The following is a 26723-nucleotide window of genomic DNA, read 5'->3' on the forward strand; positions in this document are numbered from 1 at the left end:
AGTTCTCAGAATGTGGTCCATGGACCACAGCAGCAGCATCACCTGGTACTTAGTAGAAAGGCACATCCTTGGGCCCCACCTGGACCTCCTGATCAGCCAGTCTGGGGGTGGGGCCTGGACCTCCTGAATCAGCCAGTCTGGGGGTGGGGCCTGGCACTCTGTGTTTCACAAACCCTGATGCAGTCTGAGAACCAAAAGTTTAGATTTCGAGCAAGAGCTTTAGGGATCAGACAGACCTGGGCTCAAAGGTCGGTCCTACCGTTTACTGGTTGTGTGAACTTGGCCTAATTACTGAACCTCTCTGAGCCTATTTCTTCCTAAATAAAAAAGGAATATGACAACTTATTTAGGGATAGATGAAGGAGTAAATGGAGTTATATATTCTAAAGTGCAGCCCATAGTGCCTGTCAGTGTAAGAACGCACAAAATGATGACTCTTATTTTTACGATTCAGTTGGAGATCCGATCATGCCCTGAGACAAATTTGCCCTGAGACAAATTTGATAGTTGGCATGGCAAGCCCCTAGTTACGGGGGCAACCTCTGTTTGTTCAGTTCAAAAGTGCCTTTAAATCCCAGGATTTCACTTTCCAACAGTCTTATGGAAGAAGGAAGGAATTAAGAGGAGATGGGGGCAGGGAGAGAAAGAACCTGTAGGAATTGGTTTTCTGACCCACAGATGGTGCCCAGAGCAGAGGGCCATGTCCATTTAATTCCTTTCGTTCAGTGCTTAGCCCAGAACAGTTGTCCAAAAGGCAGTGTTTTTTGTTTTTGGTTTGCTTTTGTTTTTTCATGGAAAGGAGAGAAAAAGGAGGCTCTGAGAGGTGAGGACATGTAGGGGCTCCTGTCTAGGGAGGGGGACTAACACCCTCGGGTGTGCGTCACAGTCAGGTCTGGGGGCACCCACATTATGGCTAGACCAAGGTTTCTCAACTTTGTCACTACTGACATTCTGGATCAGATAATTCTTTGTGATAGGGCTGTCCTGAGCATGCTTAGTAGTAACCCAGGTCTCTGCCTACTAGTCCCAGTAGCCCCTCTCATCCTCTGTCACAGTGGTGACAATCAAAACCATCTCTAGGCATTGCCAAATGTCCTGGGGCAAGTGGGGGAGGGGTGGACGAAATCTCCCTTGAATGAGAACCACCACTCAAGAATCTACTACACAATACCTACTCAGACAATTTTAGCAGCTACCATTTATTGAGCATTTACAAGTAGTATCTCCAATCTCCATGCTCATATTACTAGGAAGCCTTTTAAAGTATAATTTAAAGTTGAAGAAACTGAGGCTCAGACAGTTAAAAGTAACTTGCCCCAAATTGAACAGCTGGTAGATCTGAGCTTCTGACTGAGGTTGGTCTAACTCCAAAGCTCATATAGTACCTGCTGCAACACTCCCTCTCTCTAGACAATTAAGAATGCTTTTTTCTTTCAATCAGGGAAATTCTTCTCAAGTCAACTCAAGTCCGAAAGTATTTATCGAAAAGCCATGAGAAGCTACAAGAGAAATCTAAGCTGTTGCTCCCCTCAAGGAGGTTTCAATATCAATGTCATTGGGAAGGTCAGTATCTTACACAACACTGTTAGTTACAGAGTAACATGAGGCGGTCTGAGTTTGGGCCAAAATGAACATTTCTAGAGGTAGATTTTTGTGAACCGAATGCCTTTTGTGTACGTCTGCTTCACGTGTCCTTTCACTGTTAATCCTGATAATAAAAAGAAAGGAAGGAGGAAGGAAGCCTTGAAATTCATGGCATCGACCAGCCGCACATCCTAACAAATATTAATTATTTTGCCTTGGGTTGGTCTGTGGGTTGCTTCCAGCCAAACACTCAGCTATCTTCTTTCTGGCTCTCTGCATGAACTCCACATTCCCCCTTTCCCTTCGTATGGCGGTGTACTCGTAAGCCTTGAGCTTGCTGTAGTAATCGGAGAATTTGTTGTAGAGGATGGAAATGGGCATCCCGTTGAGGATGATCCCGAAAGCGATGCAGAGGAAGGCAAAAAGCCGGCCCAGGTGAGTCTCTGGGTACATGTCTCCATAGCCCACGGTGGAGATGCTCACCTGTGAGGGAAGGAAAGTAGAATGGAATTGTCAGCATCGGGAGTGAGGAGAAGAAAGGGAGAGGACCAGGCAGGGAGGTGTCTTCCGTCCCGCTGAAGGTGCACGTGGGTCATATAATAGCTCCTCACGGAGTCAGCTTTAGGAGGTACTGGAAAGGTTGCCTGCAAGACCTGAGGCATGGAAAGAACATAAGCTTTGGAGCTGAAAGGCTTGGGTCTAAACCCTATCACTTATCAATTTTCTTACATACAATACAGGGGAGTTATATCTGCTTTAAAGGGTTGTTGTGAAGGGCACAGAAGAATAACGTGTGTGAAGTTTCTGGCGTAGAATAGGCTCAATAAATGTAGGTCTTTGCCTCCCTTCAGCTGGGGCCAAACTTAGGACGGAGTCCCTGGATTTGCCTACATGATACACGTACGGGAAAGAGCTTGGGCTTAGAACCAGTCAGACCTGGGTTCAAGTCCTGACTCTGACCCTTCCCAGCTGAGTGACCTTGGGCAAAACATTCAGAGTCTCTAAGCCTTGGTTCCTGCATCTAAAACAGGAGGCTAATAACTAACTCTCGGGATTCTTGTGAAGACTAAATAAGAAAATGATTATAAAGCACTTCACACAGTGTCAGGCACGCAAAAAGCATTAAGCAACCTCCTCTGTGGTCCTTCTCTCATCCTTAAAATAGAGACAATTGTAATAGTTCTCAGAGTTGTTATGCAGTCAAATGAGATATTTTACATGAAGGTGCTTTAATTGCAAATGTCTGGAGAGACACACTCATTATTTTGCGAAGGGACTTTTGTAAGACATCACCGACCAAAAATATGTTCACCCTGCATGAAAGTCTTCCCATCACACTTGTCACACTGCTTTAAATTCCACTAATTAGAGATTTATTTAGGTTAACAAGCTTCTGTTTTAAAATGCAGATACCCACGGGACTAGTTATCAGTCAATGTAGCCGGAGAAAACCCAGAAAAATCTCTCGGGACCTGTTTTTTATGCCTCATGTACTAAGACTCCCTTTGATCCCCAGACTCTTGGCAAAATTACTAGAAGCCTTTTAGGCAGGGCTGTTGACTACAGTTGAAAAAACTGTGCATCGCACAACTCCAGGGGGCAGCACTGGCTTCATCGATTTGTGTCGTCGCACAGTCTTCCAGCATATGCTTTTATAAAAGGTACAGTCACCCTGTTGATCTGTACAGAGACAGCCTTTAACTTAGAAATGTAAACATTTTTGTTGCGATGATGTAAGGATTACTTTGAACTTAGAGTAAGTATGATTGATTAGTTAGAATGAAATGGAGACGTGGGCCAGCTTGGCAAATCTGGGGGAGCTGATAAGAACCAAAGCTCCTTCCAGCCCATAAAAAGGGGAAAGTTGCAACTCCTCTTGGGATGGGTGACACACTACCTCTCACTACACCGTCTCCGGGGAGAGAACTGCTGAGGGCTGGGCTGCCCTTCTCACAGTGGAGAAACACAAGGCAGCATCTACGAGAGGCAGGAGGGTGTTGACTAGGTTAAGGAAGCAGGTGTGGCACTAGGGCCACATGGGCCTGAATCCACTTCCCAGCCGTGGGATTTGGGCAAGTCGCCTAAATTCTCTCTGCCTCAGTTTCTGCTTTTGAAACGTGGAGAGAATAATAGTGCGCACCTCATAGGATTGTTACAGGAATTGAAGGAGCCGCACAGGGTGTGTGAGGGATAATGTTAGTTCTTGTGCTTGTTAGACCAGAGGGCTGTGGAAAGAAGCTCCTCCCTGGCTCCTGCGAATGCTGTGTGAGGGAGACTCGGGGGGACACTCTGTCTCCAGTAGAGAATCTGCTTTTCCCACCTTCTCGACCAAAGGGCCATGAGAGGCAGTGATAAAATAAGATTGTGGGCTAATCGTAAAAAAAAAAAAAAAAAGCTTGCTCGTGTGTGTGTGTGTGTGTGTGTGTGTGTGTGTGTGTGTATTTCTTGTCACTGGCCATGCTGAAAGTGAAAGAACCCGAGTCAGATCTCTGTCCAGGTGTGTGAACAGCTTTCATTTGACACTAACCCTGTCACTCACACCTCTGTGTGAATGTTTAGTCAGTCGACTTTCCCTGGAGGAGACCTAAAGGGAGTCTGGATATAAGAGCGAGTGACAGGAAGGGGTAGTTTCAGAACAGGAAGCATCCATGAAAGGCCAAAGCAGAGGCTTTGGTGTAAACCAGCCCCTCAAGGGTCCAGGATTGGGGGGAGGGTTGGAGATAGGAGGATACAGAGGAAGGAAAGTATTTGAGACAAAGTACCTAATTTAAACTTCTGCTCAGTCCCCACACTGGCTTTGCTTCTCTCCCAACCCCAATTTCTTTTTTCTTTTTTTTGGCTGAACTTTGAGCAAAAAGTCAAAAGCAAAGAGAATTGGCTGAAGGAAGATTAAATATTTGATGTGCATAATATGGTCTAAATATTTTTGTATGTCTTGGATCTCTATTTTTAGAGAAAAGATCTCTTCTGATACGAGACTCTATAAGACTGGTTCTGAAGAATTTGTTCAAAATGCATAGCTAATTTATGCACTGTTCTGTTTGACTCAACCGGTGATCTGCTTCTTGGCTCCAGAGGAACTCTGGATTCCTTGGCTTTTGGAAACTTTTTCTCCACGTTCCACAGGCCAAACCATTTCTCCCTGAATGAGCATGAAAAATGGAAGGTCCCAGAAGGACCAAAGTGACCTCCCAGAGTGAGTTCTCACATTAGCAGGAGTGGGGTTTGGACATGTGACTGCAATTTCTGCAATCCATCTTAATATCCTGAAAAAACTGACTGGCTCAGCCACTCTGTAAACTGGAAACTTACCATTCCGTTGAAAATGTACATATTTTCCCTAGCCATTGGATCCCCAAAGCCAGAATGTAACCTTTCCCTAGCAGCTCACCCACTAATCAGCAAATCCTGACCCACTAAACGTTACCAGGAGAACAAGCATCCAGTTTTTCTCTGAAACTTTAGAATAAGTATACTTGAATTTCTCCTTCAGCAAGGAATGTTTGTTTCCTTCATAATGATCTACGCACAGATTACATTTTAGCACCCAGTAATCCCTGCATCTAGGAATTATGATCTCCGGGAATAAAACTGATTTTTCAAAAGAATTAACACCTCTTCTTAGTTTTCCCAAAGAATTCGAGGTGGTAAAGACTAACATTTTCTGGTTAAAATTATTACATACTTCAATGCATGTTGTCCTTTAAAGGATTTAGCTTCAAAGGCTCTATTTAGCTTACCCATGCTGCTGTTGCTACAAATATTTTAGGAATTCCTCTTTGGGATTATAATCTGCACAGAGGATTCAGTGGCATGACCTTGAAACCAGTGTTCTTATTCCCCTTGAGGGTTAACTCTAGGTGCCGGTCTTCAACTCAAGGGTCTTGACTATTTAAAAATATTGAATCCACCTTCAAAAAAGTAAAGATTTAGCCCCACTACAAAGAAGTATTAATAAATGGACATGTCACAGGCGCTGAAGATAATTCCTCAGTGGAATTCAAAAAATGTTTTGATCAGTGGAAACACTGTTAGAATGAGGTCATGGGTAATCACCTTGAAAAGAACAACCGGCCTCATCCGTATATGAAAGTTCTGACATGTACATAAATTGTACAATAAGGGGGAGTTGTGCAGAAGCTAAGGCAAGTTTGGGATCTATTCCTAGAAAGGTACACAATAGTGACAATGCCCTCCACGTCCTCAGCTTACTTGCTACTTCTCCCTGCCCTCTACAATTCTATCACGTCCCGCTCAAGTTATATTGGCCAACAGGAGGGGTTTAGAGAGACAGAAGGGGACCACCCCAAAATCAGGAGTCCGCCAGATCAAAAGTTATAAAAGTGCCTAAAAGCCTTTGCCCCCCTTTATGGCTCCTGTGCTATTTCTGAAGAAGCTAGGAGAACTTTAATGCCTTCTGTGCCAGACATTTACTCATTATCTCTCAGCCCTAAAGTCCGATACCCTTCTGTGCTCTTTTTTGTAATTCAGCGGCTGGGAGGATGTAAACTACATTTCCCAGATTTCCTTGCCTGCTGTCTTCTGGTTAGGTTCTGCCAATGAGAGACACGGGTGGGAGACTAGAAGATGGAATGAGGAAGTAAGAGTCTCTCTTCCTGCTTCTGGGTTCTGTCATCATCCTTCAACAACAGCAGATAGCTATGGCTCAGGCATCTTTCAGCACACCCAGCACCAGCCTCGGGATGCCATCTTAGGGGTCTGGCAACAGCTACACAGTGGTTCCTTCTCTGTACTCCTAGGCTCCAGTAACTCTACCTTCTCCCATTTGTCTCCCCAGTTCTGGGGCCAACACTATTTCCTACAGTTACCAATCTTTGGGTTATCTCACTTTCTCCTTTTTGCTCTTCCAGCCTATGTATCTATCTCCCTGTATCGATTTCCTTCTGTTTAAAATATCCCACGTTTTGTTTTCTGTTATCCTGATTCACCTTCCAAAGGGGTCTTCTCAAAGCAAGCAAGCAATCAATAAAAATAAAATAAAATAAAATAAATCTCAATGATCTTCTAAGTGCCACCTATTTGCAAGGAAATGATAACATACTTGAGGAAAACAAAGATAGAAACAAGGTCTCTGGGCTACAACTATCTGATGCTTCAGCTAGAGATAGTTTTCATGAATTTTGAAGGAATGAGTTCATGACATAGTTTCCTATGTAGTTTCTACAGCTTTAACTTGCTCTGGAAAGCTCAGAAGGAAATGGTCTATTGAACAGTCCAATTGTCCTTTTCTCCTTAAAAACCTAGCCACAACAGAGGCCAAAGCTTACAGCCTCATCATAGAGCTAATTGTTCTTGTTGAGCTATGCCGAGCATTTCCCACACCCAGGCAACCCGGAGAGTCCCAACACGGCTGGAGCTGCTCCAGGCATGGGCCTGTTTATTTGGACACTCAGAAACTCTCCCAAGATAGAACGGCTGACCCTTTTGTCCATCTTACAGCCTCTCTCTTTTCCCCAGGAGAGAAGGAATCACTTCTGTTTTATTTTCCCAAAAATGAAACTGGAAGCAAAGGTTATTGCTTCCATGTGATAAAGGCTATCAACTAGTCAGATATGGTAGCTTCTATTTATTGAGGATAGCATACAGGCTAGTGTTTTTACATATGTTTCCTATTACATTAGTGCTTACAAATAACCTCCGTTTGACAGATGAGTAGGATGGGTCTATCTTATATCCTAATGCATGAGCATTTGCAGACATGAGTGTCCATGAGGGATTTGTTCTGCAGCTGTAGGAGAATTCACATTAATGAAAATTACTGTGTTTCTCTTAAAAACCCGAGTTGAATTACAGAGGAAGGTTGCAGGATCCTTGGCATAGAGAGAGGGGAGATTATTAAAAACAAGTCAGATTTTGGGGTTGTCTGAGAGTACTAAAAACACATGGAGGGAGGGATTAGAGAACCTTTCCCTAATGTGGGTGAATATACCACAAGGGCTACAGCACTGGAGTGGGGCAAGAAAATACCAATCCTGTTTTTCCTTACCTCTTTACATTTTCAATGTGTGAGTGTATGTTTTCTGATACACATAATATATTTGAGCAGTAATATCTTAATGCAGTACAATGATTGTATTACTGGACCCAATTCTTTGTATCTTCCTGTATCCAAGCTCTTTGCCATATAACTTTGCAGTGCTTTCCTACAGTGAGTGGGCTAACCTGCTCTTCCCTTTGACTCTGAGTTTGGCCTTGTGACTCACTTTGGCCAATGAGTTGAGCAAGTGTCATGAACAGAAGCTTATCAGTGCTTGCATGATTGGGCTTGCACTCTCTCTCTCTTGCCCTTTGCCACGGCCATGGATACATGCCTGCTGGATGATGAAAGACCTAGTCTCCTTCTTCATCCAGCTGTCAGCCAGCTGACCATCAGACTGTGATGTGAGCAGCTGACACCAGTCCAACGTTCTTCTAACCTTGTACTTGAAACCAGCCTGAGTTGCTGACTTGCAAACTCACAAGGCAAATAGATGCTTGACGTTTCGAGCCACTGAATTTTGGGGTAGTTTGTGATGCATTGTTATTATAGCAATAAATAGCTTATAACTTATGATTAACTAAACACATATTTATCATGGGTGTGTGCTCAGAATTTTTTAAATTATGAGATGTATGATCAATAAAATGCTTGGAGAATATTGGATCAGAGTTACTTTTAGGATTCTACTTCTCAGATTCTCATGTCTGCTTGGTCATGTCTATTTAGATGACTTCCTTCTCATCATTCAAGATTTAGTTCAATGTCATCTTCTCCAAGAAGGCTTCTCTGACTATTCCACTAGTCCATCAAAGGTAGATTCTGCCACCCAAATCACTCTCTATCCTATTATCCTATATAAGACACACTCATATCTGAAATGATTTATTATCTTTCTCCATTAGGATGTAAACTCCATGAGGGAAAAAATTTCACCTTTTGTTTTTTTCTTATTACTCGGTATCCCTAGTATTTAGAATACTCCTTGGCACACTAAGTGCTCAAAAAAATCTTGCTCACCTCCAGTGCTGGACCCCCCATGGCAAACAACTAGCAAGACAGGAACACAACCCCACCTATTAGCAGAGAGGCTGCCTAAAATCATAATAAGTTCACAGATACCCCAAAACACACCACTGGACACTGTCCTGCCCACCAGAAAGACAAGATCCAGCCTCATCCACCAGACCACAGGCACCAGTCCCCTCCACCAGGAAGCCTACACAACCCACTGAACCAACTGTAGCCACTGGGGACAGACACCAAAAACAACGGGAACTACGAACCTGCAGCCTGCGAAAAGGAGACCCCAAACACAGTAAGATAAGCAAAATGAGAAGACAGAAAAACACACAGCAGATGAAGGAGCAAGGTTAAAACCCAGCACACCAAACAAATGAACAGGAAATAGGCAGTCTACCGGAAAAAGAATTCAGACTAATGATAGTAAAGATGATCCAAAATCTTGGAAATAGAATGGAGAAAATACAAGAAACGTTTAACAAGGACCTAGAAGAACTAAAGAGCAAACAAACAATGATGAACAACACAATTAATGAAATTTAAAATTCTCTAGAAGGAATCAATAGCAGAATAAATGAGGCAGAAAAATGGATAAGTGACCTGGAAGATAAAATAGTGGAAATAATTACCACAGAGCAGAATAAAGAAAAAAGGATGAAAAGAATTGAGGACATTCTCAGAGACCTCTGGGACAACACTAAATGCACCAACATTTGAATTATAGGGGTCCCAGAAGAAGAAGAGAAAAAGAAAGGGACTGAGAAAATAGTTGAAGAGATTATGGTTGAAAACTTCCTTAATATGGGAAAGGAAATAGTCAACCAAGTCCAGAGAGTGCAGAGAGTCCCATACAGGATAAATCCAAGGAGAAACACGCCAAGACACATATTAATCAAACTCTCAAAAATTAAATTAAAAAAATATTAAAAGCAGCAAGGGGGCTTCCTTGGTGGCACAGTGGTTGAGAATCTGCCTGCCAATGCAGGGGACACGGGTTCGAGCCCTGGTCTGGGAAGATCCCACATGCCGCGGAGCAACTGGTCCTGTGAGCCAAAACTACTAAGCCTGCGCGTCTGGAGCCTGTGCTCTGCAACAAGAGAGGCCGCGATAGTGAGAGGCCCGTGCACCGTGATAAAGAGTGGCCCCCGCTCGCTGCAACTAGAGAAAGCCCTCGCACAGAAACAAAGACCCAACACAGACAAAAATAAATAAATAAATTTATATTAAAAAAAAAAGCAGCAAGGGAAAAGCAACAATTAACATACAAGGGAATCCCCATAAGGTTAACAGCTGATCTTTCAGCAGAAATTCTGCAAGCCAGAGAGGAGTGGCAGGACATATTTAAAGTGATGAAAGGGAAAAACCTACAACAAAGATTACTCTACTCAGCGAGGACCTCATTCAGATTCGATGGAGAAATTAAAACCTTTACAGACAAGCAAAAGCTGAGAGAATTCAGCACCACCAAACCAACTTTACAACAAATGCTAAAGGAACTTTTCTAGGCAGGAAACACAAAAGAAGGAAAAGACCTACAATAACAAACCCCCCCAAATTAAGAAAATGGTAATAAGAACATACATATTGATAATTACCTTAAATGTAAATGGATCAAATGCTCCAACCAAAAGACATAGACTGGCTGAATGGTTACAAAACAAGACCCATATATATGCTGTCTACAAGAGACCCACTTCAGACCTAGGGACACATACAGACTGAAAGTGAGGGGATGGAAAAAGATATTCCATGCAAATGGAAATCAAAAGAAAGCTGGAGTAGCAATTCTCATATCAGACAAAACAAACTTTAAAATAAAGACTATTACAAGAGACAAAGAAGGACACTACATAATGATCAAGGGATCAATCCAAGAAGAAGATATAACAATTGTAAATATTTATGCACCCAACATAGGAGCACCTCAATACATAAGGCAAATGCTAACAGCCATAAAAGGGGAAATCGATGGTAACACGACTTTAACACCCCACTTTCACCAATGGACATCATCCAAAATGAAAATAAATAAGGAAACACAAGCTTTAAATGATACATTAAACAAGATGGACTTAATTGATAGTTATAGGACATTCCATCCAAAAACAACAGAATACACTTTCTTCTCAAGTGCTCATGGAATATTCTCCAGGATAGATCATATCTTGGGTCACAAATCAAGCCTTGGTAAATCTAAGAAAATTGAAATCATATCAAGTATCTTTTCTGACCGCAACGCTATGAGACTAGATATCAATTACAGGAAAAAAACTGTAAAAAATACAAACTCATGGAGGCTAAATACGCTACTAAATAACCAAGAGATCACTGAAGAAATCAAAGAGGAAATCAAAAAATACCTAGAAGCAAATGACAATGAAAACACGATGACCCAAAACCTACGGGATGCAGCAAAACCAGTTCTAAGAGGGAAGTTTATAGCAATACAATCCTACCTCAAGAAACAAGAAGCATCTCAAATAAGCAACCTAACCTTACACATAAAGCAATTAGAGAAAGAAGAACAAATAAAACCCCAAAGTTAGCAGATGGAAAGAAATCATAAAGATCAGATCAGAAATAAATGAAAAAAATGAAGGAAATGATAGCAAAGGTCAATAAAACTAAAAGCTTGTTCTTTGAGAAGATAAACAAAATTGATAAACCATTAGCCAGACTCATCAAGAAAAAAAGGGAGAAGACTCAAATCAACAGAATTAGAAATGAAAAAGGAGAAGTAACAACTGACACTGCAGAAATACAAAGGATCATTAGAGATCACTACAAGCAACTCTATGCCAATAAAATGGACAACCTGGAAGAAATGGACAAATTCTTAGAAAAGCACAACCTTCTGAGACTGAAACAGGAAGAAATAGAAAATATAAACAGACAATCACCAGCACTGAAATTGAGACTGTGATTAAAAATCTTCCAACAAACAAAAGCCCAGGACCAGATGGCTTCACAGGTGAATTCTATCAAACATTTAGAGAAGAGCTAACACCTATCCTCAAACTCTTCCAAAATATAGCAGAGGGAGGAACACTCCCAAACTCATTCTACGAGGCCACCATCACCCTGATACAAAAACTAGACAAGGATGTCACGAAGAAAGAAAACTACTGGCCAGTATCACTGATGAACATAGATGCAAAAATCCTCAACAAAATACCAGCAAACAGAATCCAACAGCACATTAAAAGGGTCATACAGCATGATCAAGTGAGGTTTATCCCAGGAATGCAAAGGTTCTTCAATATATGCAGATCAATCAATGTGATACACCATATTAACAAATTGAAGAATAAAAATCATATGATCATCTCAATAGATGCAAAAAAAGCTTTTGACAAAATTCAACACCCATTTATGATAAAAATTCTCCAGAAAGTAGGCATAGAGGGAACCTACCTCAGCATAATAAAGGTCATATATGACAAACCCACAGCCAACATCGTTCTCAGTGGTGAAAACTGAAACCATTTCCTCTAAGATCAGGGACAAGACAAGGTTGCCCACTCTCACCACTATTATTCAACATAGTTTGGTAACTTTTAGCCACAGCAATCTCAGAGACAGAAAAGAAATAAAAGGAATCCAAATCAGAAAAGAAGAAGTAAAACTGTCACTGTTTGCAGATGACATGATACTATACATTGAGAATCCTAAAAATGCCACCAGAAAACTACTACAGCTAATCAATGAATTTGGTAAAGTAGCAGGATACAAGATTAACGTGCAGAAATCCCTTGCATTCCTATACACTAATGATGAAAAATCTGAAAGAGAAATTAAGGAAACACTCCTATTTACCATTGCAACAAAAAGAATAAAATACCTAGGAATAAACCTACCTAAGGAGACAAAAGACCTGTATGCAGAAAACTGTAAGACACTGATGAAAGAAATTAAAGATGATACAAACAGATGGAGAGATATACCATGTTCTTGGATTGGAAGAATCAACACTGTGAAAATGACTATACTACCCAAAGCAATCTACAGATTCAGTGCAATCCCTATCAAACTACCAAAGGCATTTTTCACAGAACTAGAACAAAAAATTTTACAATTTGTATGGAAACACAAAAGACCCTGAATAGCCAAAGTAATCTTGAGAAAGAAAAACGGAGCTGGAGGAATCAGGCTCCCTGACTTCAGACTATATTACAAAGCTACAGTAATCAAGACAGTATGGTACTGGCACAAAAAACAGAAATATAGATCAATGGAACAGGATAGAAAGCCCAGAGATACCCATGCACATATGGTCACCTTATCTTTGATAAAGGAGGCAAGAGTATACAATGGAGAAAAGACAGCCTCTTCAATAAGTGGTGCTGGGAAAAATGGACAGCTACATGTAAAAGAATGAAATTAGAACACTCCCTAACACCATACACAAAAATAAACTCAAAATGGATTAAAGACCTAAATGTAAGGCCAGACACTATCAAACTCTTAGAGGAAAACATAGGCGGAACACTCTATGACATAAATCACAGCAAGATCCTTTTTGATCCACCTCCTAGAGAAATGGAAATAAAAACAAAAATAAACAAAGGGGACCTAATGAAACTTTAAAGCTTTTTCACAGCAAAGGAAACCATAAGCAAGACAAAAAGACAGCCCTCAGAATGGGAGAAAATATTTGCAAATGAAGCAACTGATAAAGGATTAATCTCCAAAATATACAAGCAGCTCATGCAGATCAATATCAAAAAAACAAACAATCGAATCCAAAAATAGGCAGAACACCTAAACAGACATTTCTCCAAAGAAGATATACAGATTGCCAACAAACACATGAAAGGATGCTCAACGTCACTAATCATTTGAGAAATGCAAATCAAAACTACAATGAGGTATCATCTCACACCCGTCAGATTGGCCATCATCAAAAAATCTACAAACAATAAATGCTGGAGAGGGTGTGGAGAAAAGGGAACCCTCTTGCACTGTTGGTGGGAATGTAAATTGATACAGCCACTATTGAGAACAGTATGGAGGTTCCTTAAAAAGTAAAAGTAGAACTACCGTATGACCCAGCAATCCCACTACTGGGCATATACCCTGAGAAAACCATAATTCAAGAAGAGTAATGTACCACAATGTTCATTGCAGTTCTATTTACAATAGCCAGGACATGGAAGCAAACTAAGTGTCTATCGACAGATGAATAGATAAGATGTGGCACATATATACAATGGAATATTACTCAGCCATAAAAAGAAATGAAATGGAGGTATTTGTAATGAGGTGGATGGAGTTAGAGTCTGTCATACAGAGTGAAGTAAGTCAGAAAGAGAAAAACAAATATCGTATGCTAACACACATATATGGAGTCTAAAAAAAATGGTTCTGAAGAACCTAGGGGCAGACAGGTATAAAGATGCAGACGTAGAGAATGGACTTGAGGACACGGGGGGGCAGAAGGGTAAGCTGGGAGGAAGTGAGAGAGTGGCATGGACATATATACACTACCAAATAGATAGCTTGTGGGAAGAAGCCGCATAGCACAGGGAGATCAGCTCGGTGCTTTGTGTCCACCTAGGGGGGTGGGATAGGGAGGGTGGGAGGGAGACGCAAGAGGGAAGGGATATGGGGATATATGTGTACCTATAGCTGATTCACTTTGTTATACAGCAGAAACTAACACAACATTGTGAAGCAATTATACTCCAATAAAGATGTTAAAAAATAATCTTGCTCAATGAATGAAGAAGATGGATTTTTGTGGGTTATGTGAAGAATTGGTCCTAATATTTTGCATCTTTTTACTTGGCATCTTCTTTTCTCTTTGCTATATTGAAAATAAGGGCCCTTACTACACAATATACAATGTCATAAGAAGTATACAGAGGAATTGGGTTAATAGTATATTGGTCCTGGGGAATAGAGCAGTCCTCAAATGTTCAAGGGGAGTTGCTCCTATTGTTTTCATAGGTTAGTTTAGAAACGAACACAACCTATCAGTCTTTAATCCATAATGATTTTTAATAGTATATATAATTCTCAGAAACTAAAATGGATGAAGGTCATTGGTAAAGGTTAAGGTTGGTAAATGGTAGGTTGACATTTGTAAATTTTGGCCTGTGAAAATAGTGCCTGATAGAGATAATGGGTACAAAAGAAAATTCACATTGGTAAAAGCAATAATTAGTAAAATTTGTTATAGATAGAAACTGAATGGTGATTCAAGTTTTATTGTAAAGTCTATAGAAAACAGTGACCTTGAGTAAGATAATTTTTGTTAATATTAAAAAGGGGATAACTTGAAAATTTAAATGTTATTAAACAATAAACACATCAAGAAATTAAAGGGGATCACTAGGCATTCACTTCAGGAATTTTTTTAAAAAGAAAAATTCATTATTAGCAATAGAATTCTTATCAAAAATTTTATATTAATATACAAAAGGTAAAAAATGTTTTGTGTATTCAAAATATAGTATCAAAGGGTCCACTAGGTGCAGCTTACATACGCTAGCCTTCTAAGCTATTTGGACGAATGGAAACTTGACTCCCTAAAACTTGGTATTATATCATCAGCATGTGGATTTTCTCTTTTCCCTCCTTGCTTTACTCACCTCCAAAGTAAACGTCATTTGCTGGGGACAAATCATCCTGCATCAACCCCGTCTGTACACATGATTTATCTACTATGGGGATGACCTTTTGTCATTTGGAATATGATCAGAGGAGCGGCATTTGGCCAGCTCGTTTGGAAGAGCCTAACATCATCCCATCATTGAAGAAAGCTCACAAATCTTGTTGTACATATGAGAGCTCTGCTTTCCAGGGAAGCAAGGCTCACTGAATTGTAGAGCTCTACACCCTCCCCTTTTGAGATGAGGAAACTGAGGACAGGGAGGTAGGGAGTGAGGTTTCACAGTTAATCATGTAGGATCACAGTTAATTATTAGCAGATCTGGGACTAGAATCTAAATCTAAATCTTCCATTCCACTATACTACACTATTAGTAGGAGCCTTGGGTAGGTTCATATCAGAACTCCAGACTGTGGGTTCTAACATATCCAATGTTAATGTTGAAAATATCCACTTTCAAATATAGGAAAAACTGGTTATATTTGCTTAATGTCTTTAAAGGCATTACAAACAATCTACTTAAAAAAAAATAAGGAAAGCATACACCCAGTTCTTTCCTATGCACATATGTCAACGTGTTCACTGATCTTAGAAGACCCAATCAGCATTTCCAGGGATTCAGGGATTTTCCAAGGATTTAGTCTAGCACATCAGAAACACAGATATTTGAGTAAATGGCATAAATTATTATAAAAGGCAAACACCAAAGAAAATGACAAAAATAACTAATATACTAAGTGCAAATTAAGCAAGGCATGCAGAAAAACTGAAGCTTGAAAGAGGCAGTGCTGGGCTGTGGAAAGGGCATGCGTTTTGCAACTGGACAGGCTTGTCCTCACGTTACTACCTTTAGCTGTGTGTCTAAATTATTATTATAACTCAAATTATCTGCACCTCAGTTCCTCTAGCTGTAAAATGGGGCAATAATGCCAGGTCCTGAAAGAATTTTTGTGGCATTGGAGCAAGTTTCAGTGTTAGATGCTCAGATTTAGCTAGAACCAGTGGGATTTCAGTGAGGGTTGACACTCTTCAGCCAAGTCTCATTTCCTCCCCTGCATAAATGGACGGCTTCCTTCAAAATTTGAAGGAAAATTTTCCTCTTAAAAAAATAGTGATCCTGGGCTTCCCTGGTGGTGCAGTGGTTGAGAGTCTGCCTGCCAATGCAGGGGACACGGGTTCGAGCCCTGGTCTGGGAAGATCCCACATGCCGCGGAGCGACTGGGCCCGTGAGCCACAACTGCTGAGCCTGCGCGTCTGGAGCCTGTGCTCCGCAATGGGAGAGGCCACGATAGTGAGAGGCCCGCGCACCGCGATGAAGAGTGGCCCCCACTTGCCACAACTGGAGAAAGCCCTTGCACAGAGGCGAAGACCCAACACAGCCAAAAATAAAATAAATTAATTAATTAATTAAAAAAAAAAATAGTGATCCTAACCACCTCACATGGTTGTGATGCTGAAATAAGATATGCTTTATAAACCACTTAGGACAATAGGTGTTCAATAAGGGACAAGTAACAAGAATGACGATGACGAATCTTCCCAGGAACGTGAACAATGACTACTCCTTAAAATCAGCCTCTCAGGGGTATTAAGACTAAATCTAGATCTGGAGATAACTAAGACCACACCAAATTTCTTGGACTACGTCTTTCTTACTGGACTACGTCTTTCCAACCTTTTAGCACCCACCCGTTGTTTTTTTTTTTTTTTTCTGTTTTGTTGTTTTTATCTTTTGTTTTTTTAAGCTGGGGACATGGAAGGAATGGAGAAAGCAATGGCCGTTAAACAAGGCAGGGGAAAGATGAGGGAACAAAGCAAGGCAGGTGGCATGACCCAGCAAAGGGAGGAGCAGCGTCTGTCGGGCTGGGGAAGTGGGTGGGAAAGCCCGCGGGCCGTGGTGCTCACCGCGGCCCACCACCAGGCGTGGGGGATGCTGGTGAAGTTGGTTCCACGCACGTCGTGCTCCACGGAGTAGACGGCCTCAGAGAAGGTGAAGATGCCCATGGTGATGAAGAGCAGCAGGCAGCCCACCTGCTGGTAGCACTGGCGCAGCGTGAAGCCGAAGGCGCGCAGGCCGGTGGAGTGGCGCGCCAGCTTGAGGATGCGGAAGATGCGCAGGAGGCGCATGACGCGCAGCACCTGGCCCACGCGGCCCATGGTCTCGAGGTCGTGCTCGTGCAGCGAGCCCTTGCCGCGCACCTGGTCCTCGCTCGTGAAGCACTCGAGCAGCAGCTGCAGGTAGAGTGGCAGGATGGCCACCAGGTCCACCAGGTTGAGGGCGCTCCGCGCGAAGCGCCGCAGGTCGGGCGTGGAGGCCAGGCGCAGCAGGAACTCGAGCGTGAAGAAAGCCATGCATAGCATCTCCACGTGCTCCAGAAAGGGCCGCGGGTTGCCGCCGCCCGCGCCCTGCTCCGCCTGCTGCTGCATCTCCTCCACCGTGTTGAGCGCCAGCGCCACGACGGAGATGAGCACGAAGAGGCTGGAGGCCACCCCGATGGCCTTGGCGGCCACCGACGAGAAGGGCTTCTCCATGAGGTTCCAGAGGCGGCGCCGCTGCGGCCCGTAGAAGCGCATGTCTCGGAAGAGCTCCTCGGCCTCCTCGGCCTGCGCCTGGGCGCGCAGCTCGCGCTGGATCTTGAGCTGCTCGCTCAGCTCGTCGCGCCTCTCCTCGAAGCAGATGAGGCAGCAGCGCGGCGAGTACTTGAGCCGCACGCCCCAAGTAGCCCAGTTCCTCCAGGAAGCAGCGCGGGCACAGCTCGTCGCGCACCAGCAGCACCCCGGACGCGTAGAAGTTGTAGATGAGCTGGAAGACCTCCGGGTCGCGGTCGAAGAAGTATTCGTCCGTCTGCGCCTCGTAATCGTCGCACAGGCCCAGCTGGCGGCTGCGGCTGGTGGAGGTGACCAGGCGCCCCAGGCGCGTCTTGGGGTAGCTGGCCAGCTCGGCGTACTCCAGGTGGTAGCTGTGGCCGCCCACGTTCACGTTCAGAGTGGAGGACACGACCGGAGCGTCGGTGCCGCCTTCGCCGTGGTTGGTGGTGGCCTCTCCGGGCTGCTGGTCCTCCGCTGCCAGGTCGTCCTTCCACTGCTCCTCCTCCTCCCCATCCCCATCCCCATCCTCGTCCTCGTCGATGTAGTAGTTGTAGTTGCCCTCGGTCCACGACGGGACGCTGGCCTGCGAGCCCAGGCGGGTCCCCACGGAGCAGATGCTCCTGCGTTGTTGGCTGCCCGCTGCCTGGGATGCGTCTTCACTCTCCGCAGTATGCCAGGACCTGTAGCCCCAAGACCGCCTCCTCTCATTCTGTTTCAGCATGGCTGGAGGCAGTGGACCCTTGCTTTTCCCTCCTGGTTGTCGTAGGGTCCCCAGCCTGCTCACCGCCACTGGTAGACGGATCACGTGCTCTGCACCGTTGTAGAGAGACCGGCCTGTACCAGCAGACCTGGGGTCCGCAGCCTCGCCCTCAGAGCTCTCCCTCCTCAGGCCCTGGGCAGCCCAGCACAGCCCGGCCTGCCGGGTCTGAACGCGTAGGCAGACGGCTGTTGACTGCTCTAATCTTGCTGATAGGGAAGAAGTGTTAGGAGGGATTTAGAGCCTCTTAGCCAGTTTCCTCCCCCTCTCCCTCCACTCTGTGACCTAGGGGATGATTATGTGTCTTAAATCTGTAGATAATCAGAAGGTGGCAGAGATGATTGCTAATAAAAATGTCGGCCAACCCTGCCCTTAGGAAGTGCCCAGTGTCCCTGTGCTGAGATGAGATCAACTGAATTTGCTATAGAATGTATGTGCCTGTGTCTTGACACTTAACTGTTGAAGTTGCAGCCTCTGCCCTAGGTAAACCCGCCATGAACAGGGACAGAGATAGCAACAGAATGCTTAAAGTGGACCTCCTGACCAGTCACTTTTCCTCTCAGCATTTATCTTTTGTTTAGATCCTAGAAGATCTCAAATGATCTCTTCCCATCCAGTCACATGATCACATTTTTTTCCCCAAATGTATTCCTCTTAGCAGCACTGCTCTGGAGTCTAGTCTCATGTTTAAATCTATCTCAGTTTCTTTCTCTCTCTTTGTCTCTGTCTCTCTCTCCCTCCCTTCTCTTAAAGGATAAGGACACGTTTCAAGGTAGAATCTCAGGATGGGTGGGTAGATGTTCTTAGGGTATTGCAGCCCCGCTCAGCTGCTGTATCTGGTGACCAGACTTCCTTCCAAGGAAAAAGTCTTCATCACTCTTCAAGACATCACTTAAAAAAAAAAAGTCTCCTGCCATGTGTAAGGCACTGTGCTAGATGCTAGATGCTGGAGATGGAAACTTGATAGAGACATAGTTGTGGCCCTCAAGTTGCTCATGGTTTTATAGGTGATATAAATACTTACATATGCAAGCACAACAAAAAAAGTGAGTGAAAAATACAGAGGTAGCAGAGAAGAGGAAGGGATTTGTTTCAAGCAGGAATTTGTTACTGAATTCAATTTATTTTGAATAGCTAATACACATTCACTACAAAATATTCAAAAGGTACAAAGATGCATTATGGTAGAAAATTTATTTCTCCCCCAACTCGAATTCCTAGCTATCGAGTGTGCCTCTGAGGTTTTGGTAACCCTTCCAGAAATACTCTAAACATATATAAGAAAAAACCTGTCTCCATCTATCATCCAAATAACTCTTTATTACTAACACAAATTACAGTATGTTATTCACTTTGCTATTTTCCCATTAACCATGTATCTTAGAGGTGTTTTCATATCTGAACATAAATATCTGCCTCATTTTGAAAATAGCCACTTAGTAGTTTGATAGTGACAGAATTCAGGTTGTTTTCTACCTTGGCTCTTATAAACAATGATGTAATGAATAACCTGATACCTACACTATTTTACATGTATCAGGATATATAAAAGATCAATTATTATAGGTGGAGCTGTTAGGTCAAAAACCACATTTGTAATTTTAATTGATAATGCCAAATTTCCTTCATGAAAGTTTTACCAGTTGACAACTCACCATCAATGTATGAGAGTGTATTATCACACTCCTTGAGCTCTGCCCATTTTATAGATGAAAAATGATGTGTGAGTTAATTTTAATTTGTATTTCTCTTACTATGAATGCAACTGAGCATCTTTTCATGTGATTAAGAGCTACTATATTTCTTTCTCTATTTTTCACTGAGTTGTTGGTATTTTCTTACTGATTTGTTGGAGAGCTTTCTATATTATGAAAACAGACCCTTTGCCTGTGTTACGAATTACAAATATTTTTCCTGTTATCCTTTGGTGAGATTTTTTCCATGTAAAATATTTATTTTATGACTTCTGGGTGTTATATTAGACATGTCTTCACCTCTCTATCATTCTTAAAAATTTTACTTGTTATAGTTTTATTTTTCATGTAAGGATTTGATCCATCAGGAATTAATTTTGATGTCGAGAGTGAAGTAGAGACCCAACTTTATTTTCTGGGCTTTTATCCAGATGTTCAAATGCATTAATTGAATAATCTGTTATTTCCTCGTGGATTTGTAGCGCTATCTTTATCATGTAGTTCAGTTCTAACTATGCTTCAAAGGTGTTGGGACAGGTAACAGTTGCTACAAGGTCTGCACCTGATAGATTAACACTGGCAGATGGTGTTTGGCTTCCAACGGGGGTCAGACCTGTGAGCTTCCAGTAAAGCCTCCTGCAAGGCCTGGCCTCTGAGTTGCTCACTGCATTTCTAGGGTTCTCCAGTCGGCATACAATATCGATGTTGTCTCTCCAGACACACACTTGGCCATTTTCCAAAGCCATCTCTTCTTTAGATTGTGCTGAGTACAGTCACAGGAGTTTTCATGTGGTGCCGAAAGTCACCTTTTTCCTTCAGAATGAATTATCCTATTATAAAAAGTGAAAGCATCACTATTTTTATGTTTTTAATTTCCTCTCTTTCTATTGCAATCATGTACTACTTTTTAACCTAAACCTTTAACACTCTTACGGCTTTTGCACTTAAAAACCATAGAGTTAGTAATGTTTGTTAGGAGTCTCAGAGTCAAGCCACAAACACCACAACCATGAAGTAGATTGAGGAGTTTTGCTTTGCTGGACCACGGTTAGGTGACCGGTACTCCCAACATGTGCATGTGTCGGTGTGGGCATGTGGCTTGGATTTCCTCTGATGTGTATATATGCAAGTGCAACGGTAGGTGAGTGTCCATATACGGAGACACTTCTTAACAAAGAGAACTGTCCAACCAGGGGATGGATTTGTTCTTAGAGCAGTCAGCTCCTCCTGCCTGCGTGCATGTAAGCATCTGTAGGGCGTGCTGCAGAGGGAGACCGCGTGGGTGGAAAGGTGGGCTGGTTCATCTTCAAGCCCCATTCTGCCTTGAGATTTCTAAGATTATAAGTCTTTGCTTGATGTTCCATTTGTCTAGAATTCTCCACTGCCCTTCTTCTCCCTAAGTCCTTGTTCTTCAAAAGTCAGCTCAGATGTCGCCTTCTCCCTCAGAGACCCTTGTCTGACATCCCTCTATTTCCCCGAGCTGGGTGAGCTGCCCCTTCTCAGTGTTCTCATTTAAGATAGCACATCCCACTAGCTTATAATATGAGACACTTCTGTTAATGAAGAGTGATTTTCCCATTATAAAAGTTATATACGTGCACTAAAGAAAAATTTAAAAAATAGAAAACAGAATACTAATAATCCATACATTAATAACAGTATCATGCCCAGATACTGTACTACGATAATGTCTACAACGACCTATCACATAGGTGCTATAATTATTCCTATTTTACAGATGAGGAAACTGAGACACAGAGAAGTTAAGTGACTTATCCAAGGCTACACAGATAGTAAATGGTGGAGCTGGGCTCTGCTCCAGACTAAACATCATGTCATGCTATAAAATAGCATATACATGAAAATCACCTAAATCTCACTATCAACAGACTATTGTGCTTGCTTCGGCAGCACATATACAAAAAAAAAAAAAAAAAAAGACTGTCATTATCAATATTTTAACTTGTCTCCTTCCATTTAATTATATATATATATATATATATATAAAATTATATATGTATACTTAACATGATTGTGGTCAGATTAGACATAAAATTATGTATCCTGCCTTTTTCATTCAACATTTTAACATAAACATTTTCAGTATTTTAAAAAACACTGTAAGCATTATTTTAAATGGCTACAAAATATTCCATATTGTGGGTGTAATACCCATAACATAACCAAATATCTTTTATTGAAATAGACATTTTTCCATATTCCGCTATTTTCACTAATGATGTGATAAAAGGCTTTGTATTTGAAAGGTTGTTGGTTTGCTTGTTTTTGTATTCTGGGTTATTCCTTAAGGTAGTTTTGCCAGAGGTTTTAGGCCATTCTCTCTTAATTTTCAGCCTTCCCATGGGCCGTTCCTGCTGTTCCTTCTGTTTAGGATACTCTTTCTCCACACCACCCTGTCTCCTTCCTCTGGCTAACTCCTGTTCATCATTTAATAGATGGAAAGCTATCTCCCCTTATCCTCCCTCTAGGAATGCCTTCCCTAGTCTCCTAAGGCTGAATTCACCTCCCCTCACTTGTGATTCTATAACAGCTCTCTCTGCTTTGCCTATAACGGGACTTCTCACAAAAGCTTATCTGCCCATAAACAAAACAGGACAGTAAATTCCAGAAGGGCTGGACAGTGTCTGCTCTGTTTACTGTTTTTCCCCAGGGTCTAGGCCAGTGCCTGGCATATAGCAGGCCTCAAAATATACTAGCTGAAAGATGGAAATATTGCATACATATTGCCAACCTGCTTTCCAATTTGCCTCACTTTACACTCGAACCAATAAAATATGGGAGTGTCTCTTTCAGCATGCCTTCGCTATGACATCATTACTATTATCGTTATTTGCTAATCAATAGGTGAAAATGACATTGCATTTTTGTTTTAACAAGCGCTGTAGTAATTATTTACTTATGTGTTCCCCGATAGCTCCTGAAGTCTTCTAGGGTCATGACAGCCTTGGAGAGTATCCAGTCTGTAGCAGATTAAAAGATATATATTGAAAAGATATGCAAGATCTCTCTGTATTAGTTCTTACAACTGCATGTGAATCTAGGATTATCTCAAAAGAAAGTGTTAAAAAGTATCTATGCTCTGTACTGACATGGCCCCAAGCCCTACTTTGAAGGGAAAGAAAACTAGTGAGCTCTGACCCTCAGAGGCTGGGAACAGTGGCTATGAGTCCCATTTCCCTGGTGACAGAGATTTATAGGCAGCAGGGTACAATGGGAAGAATATTGGAATTCAAGCCGACTCGATTTTGCGTTCTGGTTTCAAAGCTTTGGGCAAATTTCTTAACATCTTTTCGTCTCAGTTTTCTCATCTGTAAAATGTGTTGCTAGAGGATTTCCTGCGAATATAAAAAAAGAATGCCCCTCTGCTTTATTTTCAATTGGCCTGCATATGCCCAAATCGTGGCCTATAATACTCATCAAAAGATAGTCATCTCTCCCTCATCCAGCCACCTCCTTCCCCAGTTCCTGATTATACATCTACAACACACAAATGTATTCATTTTTAGCACCTGTAGAGTTTCTCAGCACAGAAATAATGGTCATATTCACCATCCACCATTAAAATGAATCCCTTTATGTTAAGGCAGTGCTGACTAACAGAAATTTCTGTGTTGATAGAAATAATCTTATGGCTGAAAACATGACTAGGGCCACTGAGGAACAGAATTTTACATTTTATTTAATTTTAATTAATTTATATTTAAATGTAAATGATCACAAGTGGCTAGTGGCTACCATTTGGATAGGGCAGAGTTAAGATATTATCTGTGTCTGAATCAGTGTCTTTTAAATATGCAGAGCCCCAAGGAGCAATGAACTTTTAAGACACTAAGCCCACGGTCATAGGAGTTTGCCCCCATAAACTGGCCTACCACTTCCCAAACTAAAAGGGGATGAGACAGGGAGAAAGTAATTTTGAGAGGAATGAATGGAGCCCTGGGATGAGATGGAGACGTGTGAATAGGTAGAGGGCAGGCTGGGGGGTGGGGCCATTTCAGAACGGATTCAGATTCAGGATGGCTTGGGAAGAAGGTAGTATTAAAAGGGAGAAACTGAGGCAAATGGTAAGAAGAACAAGATTGCTGAATATAAACACTTTGGCAAATTTACCCAGACTTAGCTCTGAAAGGCAGAGAGAGAGAAAGGACAAGAAGTTTAGCATTTCCTTGGGAAGCTGCATTTCCTTCAAGACCTCTGTGGTCCCTGTCAGTGAATGACTAAGACTGTAATTGATGAGGATCTAGGTAATTAATACCCAAGCCAAAACAAAGAAATTACAAAAACAACAATCTCTCCAACTTCCAATAAAGGGAAAAAAAAAGTTTTTATTTTTTAAGGCCTCTGCTAAGCCTGGTGAATTTCTTCCAATAATTGAATTATTGAGGTATTTGTTTACCTCCTTCTCTTTGAATTTACCTGTCTCATCATAGGTGAAACGTGGAATGAATGGGAACAGCGATTGATTGCAAAGTGTCTCAGTCAGTTGAAATTCTTGCTGCCCAAATGAAAGTTGTCTGTGAGTTTGGAGAAAGGAAGAGTGAGTGACGGGGAGAAGAGAAGTCTGTACTAAACATTCTTTTCATCGATGTCTTGTAATCAGGCTTAAATCTGGAGGGTGCACCCACTTTCCCAAAGCACATCCATCGTCTAATTATATCTATCTATCTATCTATCTATCTATCTATCTATCTATCTATCTATCTATCTATCTATCTATAGATATGTCTCACATCTTCATTATCCATTCATCTATCAATGGACATTAAGGTTGTTTCCATGTCTTGGCTATTGTAAATAGTGCTGCTATGAACATAGGGGTGCGTGTATCTTTTCGAATTATAGTTTTGTCTGGATGTATACCCAGGAGTGGAATTGCTGGATCATATGGTAGTTCTATTCTCAATTTTTTGAGGAACCTCCATACTGTTTTCCAGAGTGGCTGCACCAATTTACATTCCCACCAACATTCCCTGTTCTACGCCAGTGCCTTTCCCCCAGACTTGACATTGTTTCAGCATCGCTGCAGCATATAGTTTCACTTTGAGGTTGTGTTCATGTGGAACAAGCAAGCTGTAGATCTGGAAGGAGTCTTTTTGAATAATTTCAATATCAGATCCCGGCAATTAATAAATCAGTTATCCAAATTAATTGCCTTCAGTGATCTAATTCCATGGAAAATTTCTGTCTTCCATTTTGTTTTCAGTAGGTAGTCAACAGTTATATTTCACATATCTTCCGAAAACAATCTGCTCTCTTCTGCCCAGACCAGAATGTTGCTTAATTTCCATGGCACAATAGACCCAGTTGACCTTTAAAACGTTGAGCCTTGTGTAATTTGACTTTGCATCTCGTTCTCTTCGGTTTTCCAGGGTTCTCTCTGGTCTCTGTCTCTATGTATCTGTTTCTGCTCCCTGTACTTCGAGCAAAGAGATTCTCTCTGACCAGGTCTCCAGAAGAGCAGAAAAGAGGACTGTGCACTGCATTTGACACAGAGAAAGCAATTGCAGAAAACTCTTGCACCCAAAAGATTTTTTTCAAATCTCAAAAATTTGCATTCAAGGACTCTACTGAGGGAGGGAAATCTGCCGGAGAACATGGAACATCTGCTTTGATGCTGGTATTCCTGTGATGGCGAGGGGGCTCCCTGAAGCAGGGGTGAAGGGAGACAGACGATGCTCCTGAGATTTGCCGATTTAAAAAGTGGCATCTGTGAAAATCTAGTAAGAATACAAGGAATGTGCTTGAACAGATGGTATGCGAAGAATATTGGAATAGAACCATTCTCTGAAAACCTTTAAGGATTAATAAACGTGGCAAAGGGAAGGGATTACAAGTGATTAATGATGACTCAATTATATTATTCAAATTGCCTATGTAGTTTTACTCCAAACCTTTTTTTGGGGGGGGGAGAGGGGGACAGATCAGTAGTTATCAGTCATGGCAAAATCACATAGTGTAGGTAAGTACTTTCTGTGCAGCTTTCTAAAATATCGTGTCTCTGCGTTGGAAAGTTTATTCATAAAATCAGAACAGAAGAGTTAGACCTTAGGTGATGAATGTGTGTGTGTGAGTTACACTCACTGAAAAGCCTAGATAGTAGATTTAAATGAATATATGTGTGGTTATATTGTTCTCAAGTTGATGTAGATTAAACTTTAAAGCACTGCAGCTAATTTTAGAGAATTCCATGAGAGAAGTCAGTATTCTGGACTTCAGATCAAATTGTAACTGGATTAGCAAGATATTGCCAAAAAGAGTTATAGAATAAATAAAAATCATTATAGTGGACATAGCAACTATTTGTACGTAACCCTGTGCTTGGTGCTGCTAAAGGGCTTGTGATTAATAAGTAGCTTAGTCTTTCAGGAAAGATAATCATTTTCCTTGCCCTCATAATTTCACTGTTGATTTGTTTTAAAATTAATTTGGCAAAAGTCAATTTTA

General features: G+C 41.8%; 1 protein-coding gene across 1 annotated transcript; it reads right to left on the reverse strand.

Moving 5' to 3' along the window:
- Positions 1–1785: 1785 nt before the first annotated feature.
- KCNV2 (potassium voltage-gated channel modifier subfamily V member 2) lies at positions 1786–18528 on the reverse strand. Its single transcript, XM_036854336.1, is given in 3 exon segments — positions 1786–2067; positions 17124–17936; positions 17938–18528. Coding segments are annotated over 3 exon segments (1686 nt in total).
- Positions 18529–26723: the final 8195 nt, after the last annotated feature.

This window comes from Balaenoptera musculus, chromosome 6 (assembly GCF_009873245.2).
Source record: "Balaenoptera musculus isolate JJ_BM4_2016_0621 chromosome 6, mBalMus1.pri.v3, whole genome shotgun sequence".
Taxonomy (NCBI): domain Eukaryota; kingdom Metazoa; phylum Chordata; class Mammalia; order Artiodactyla; family Balaenopteridae; genus Balaenoptera; species Balaenoptera musculus.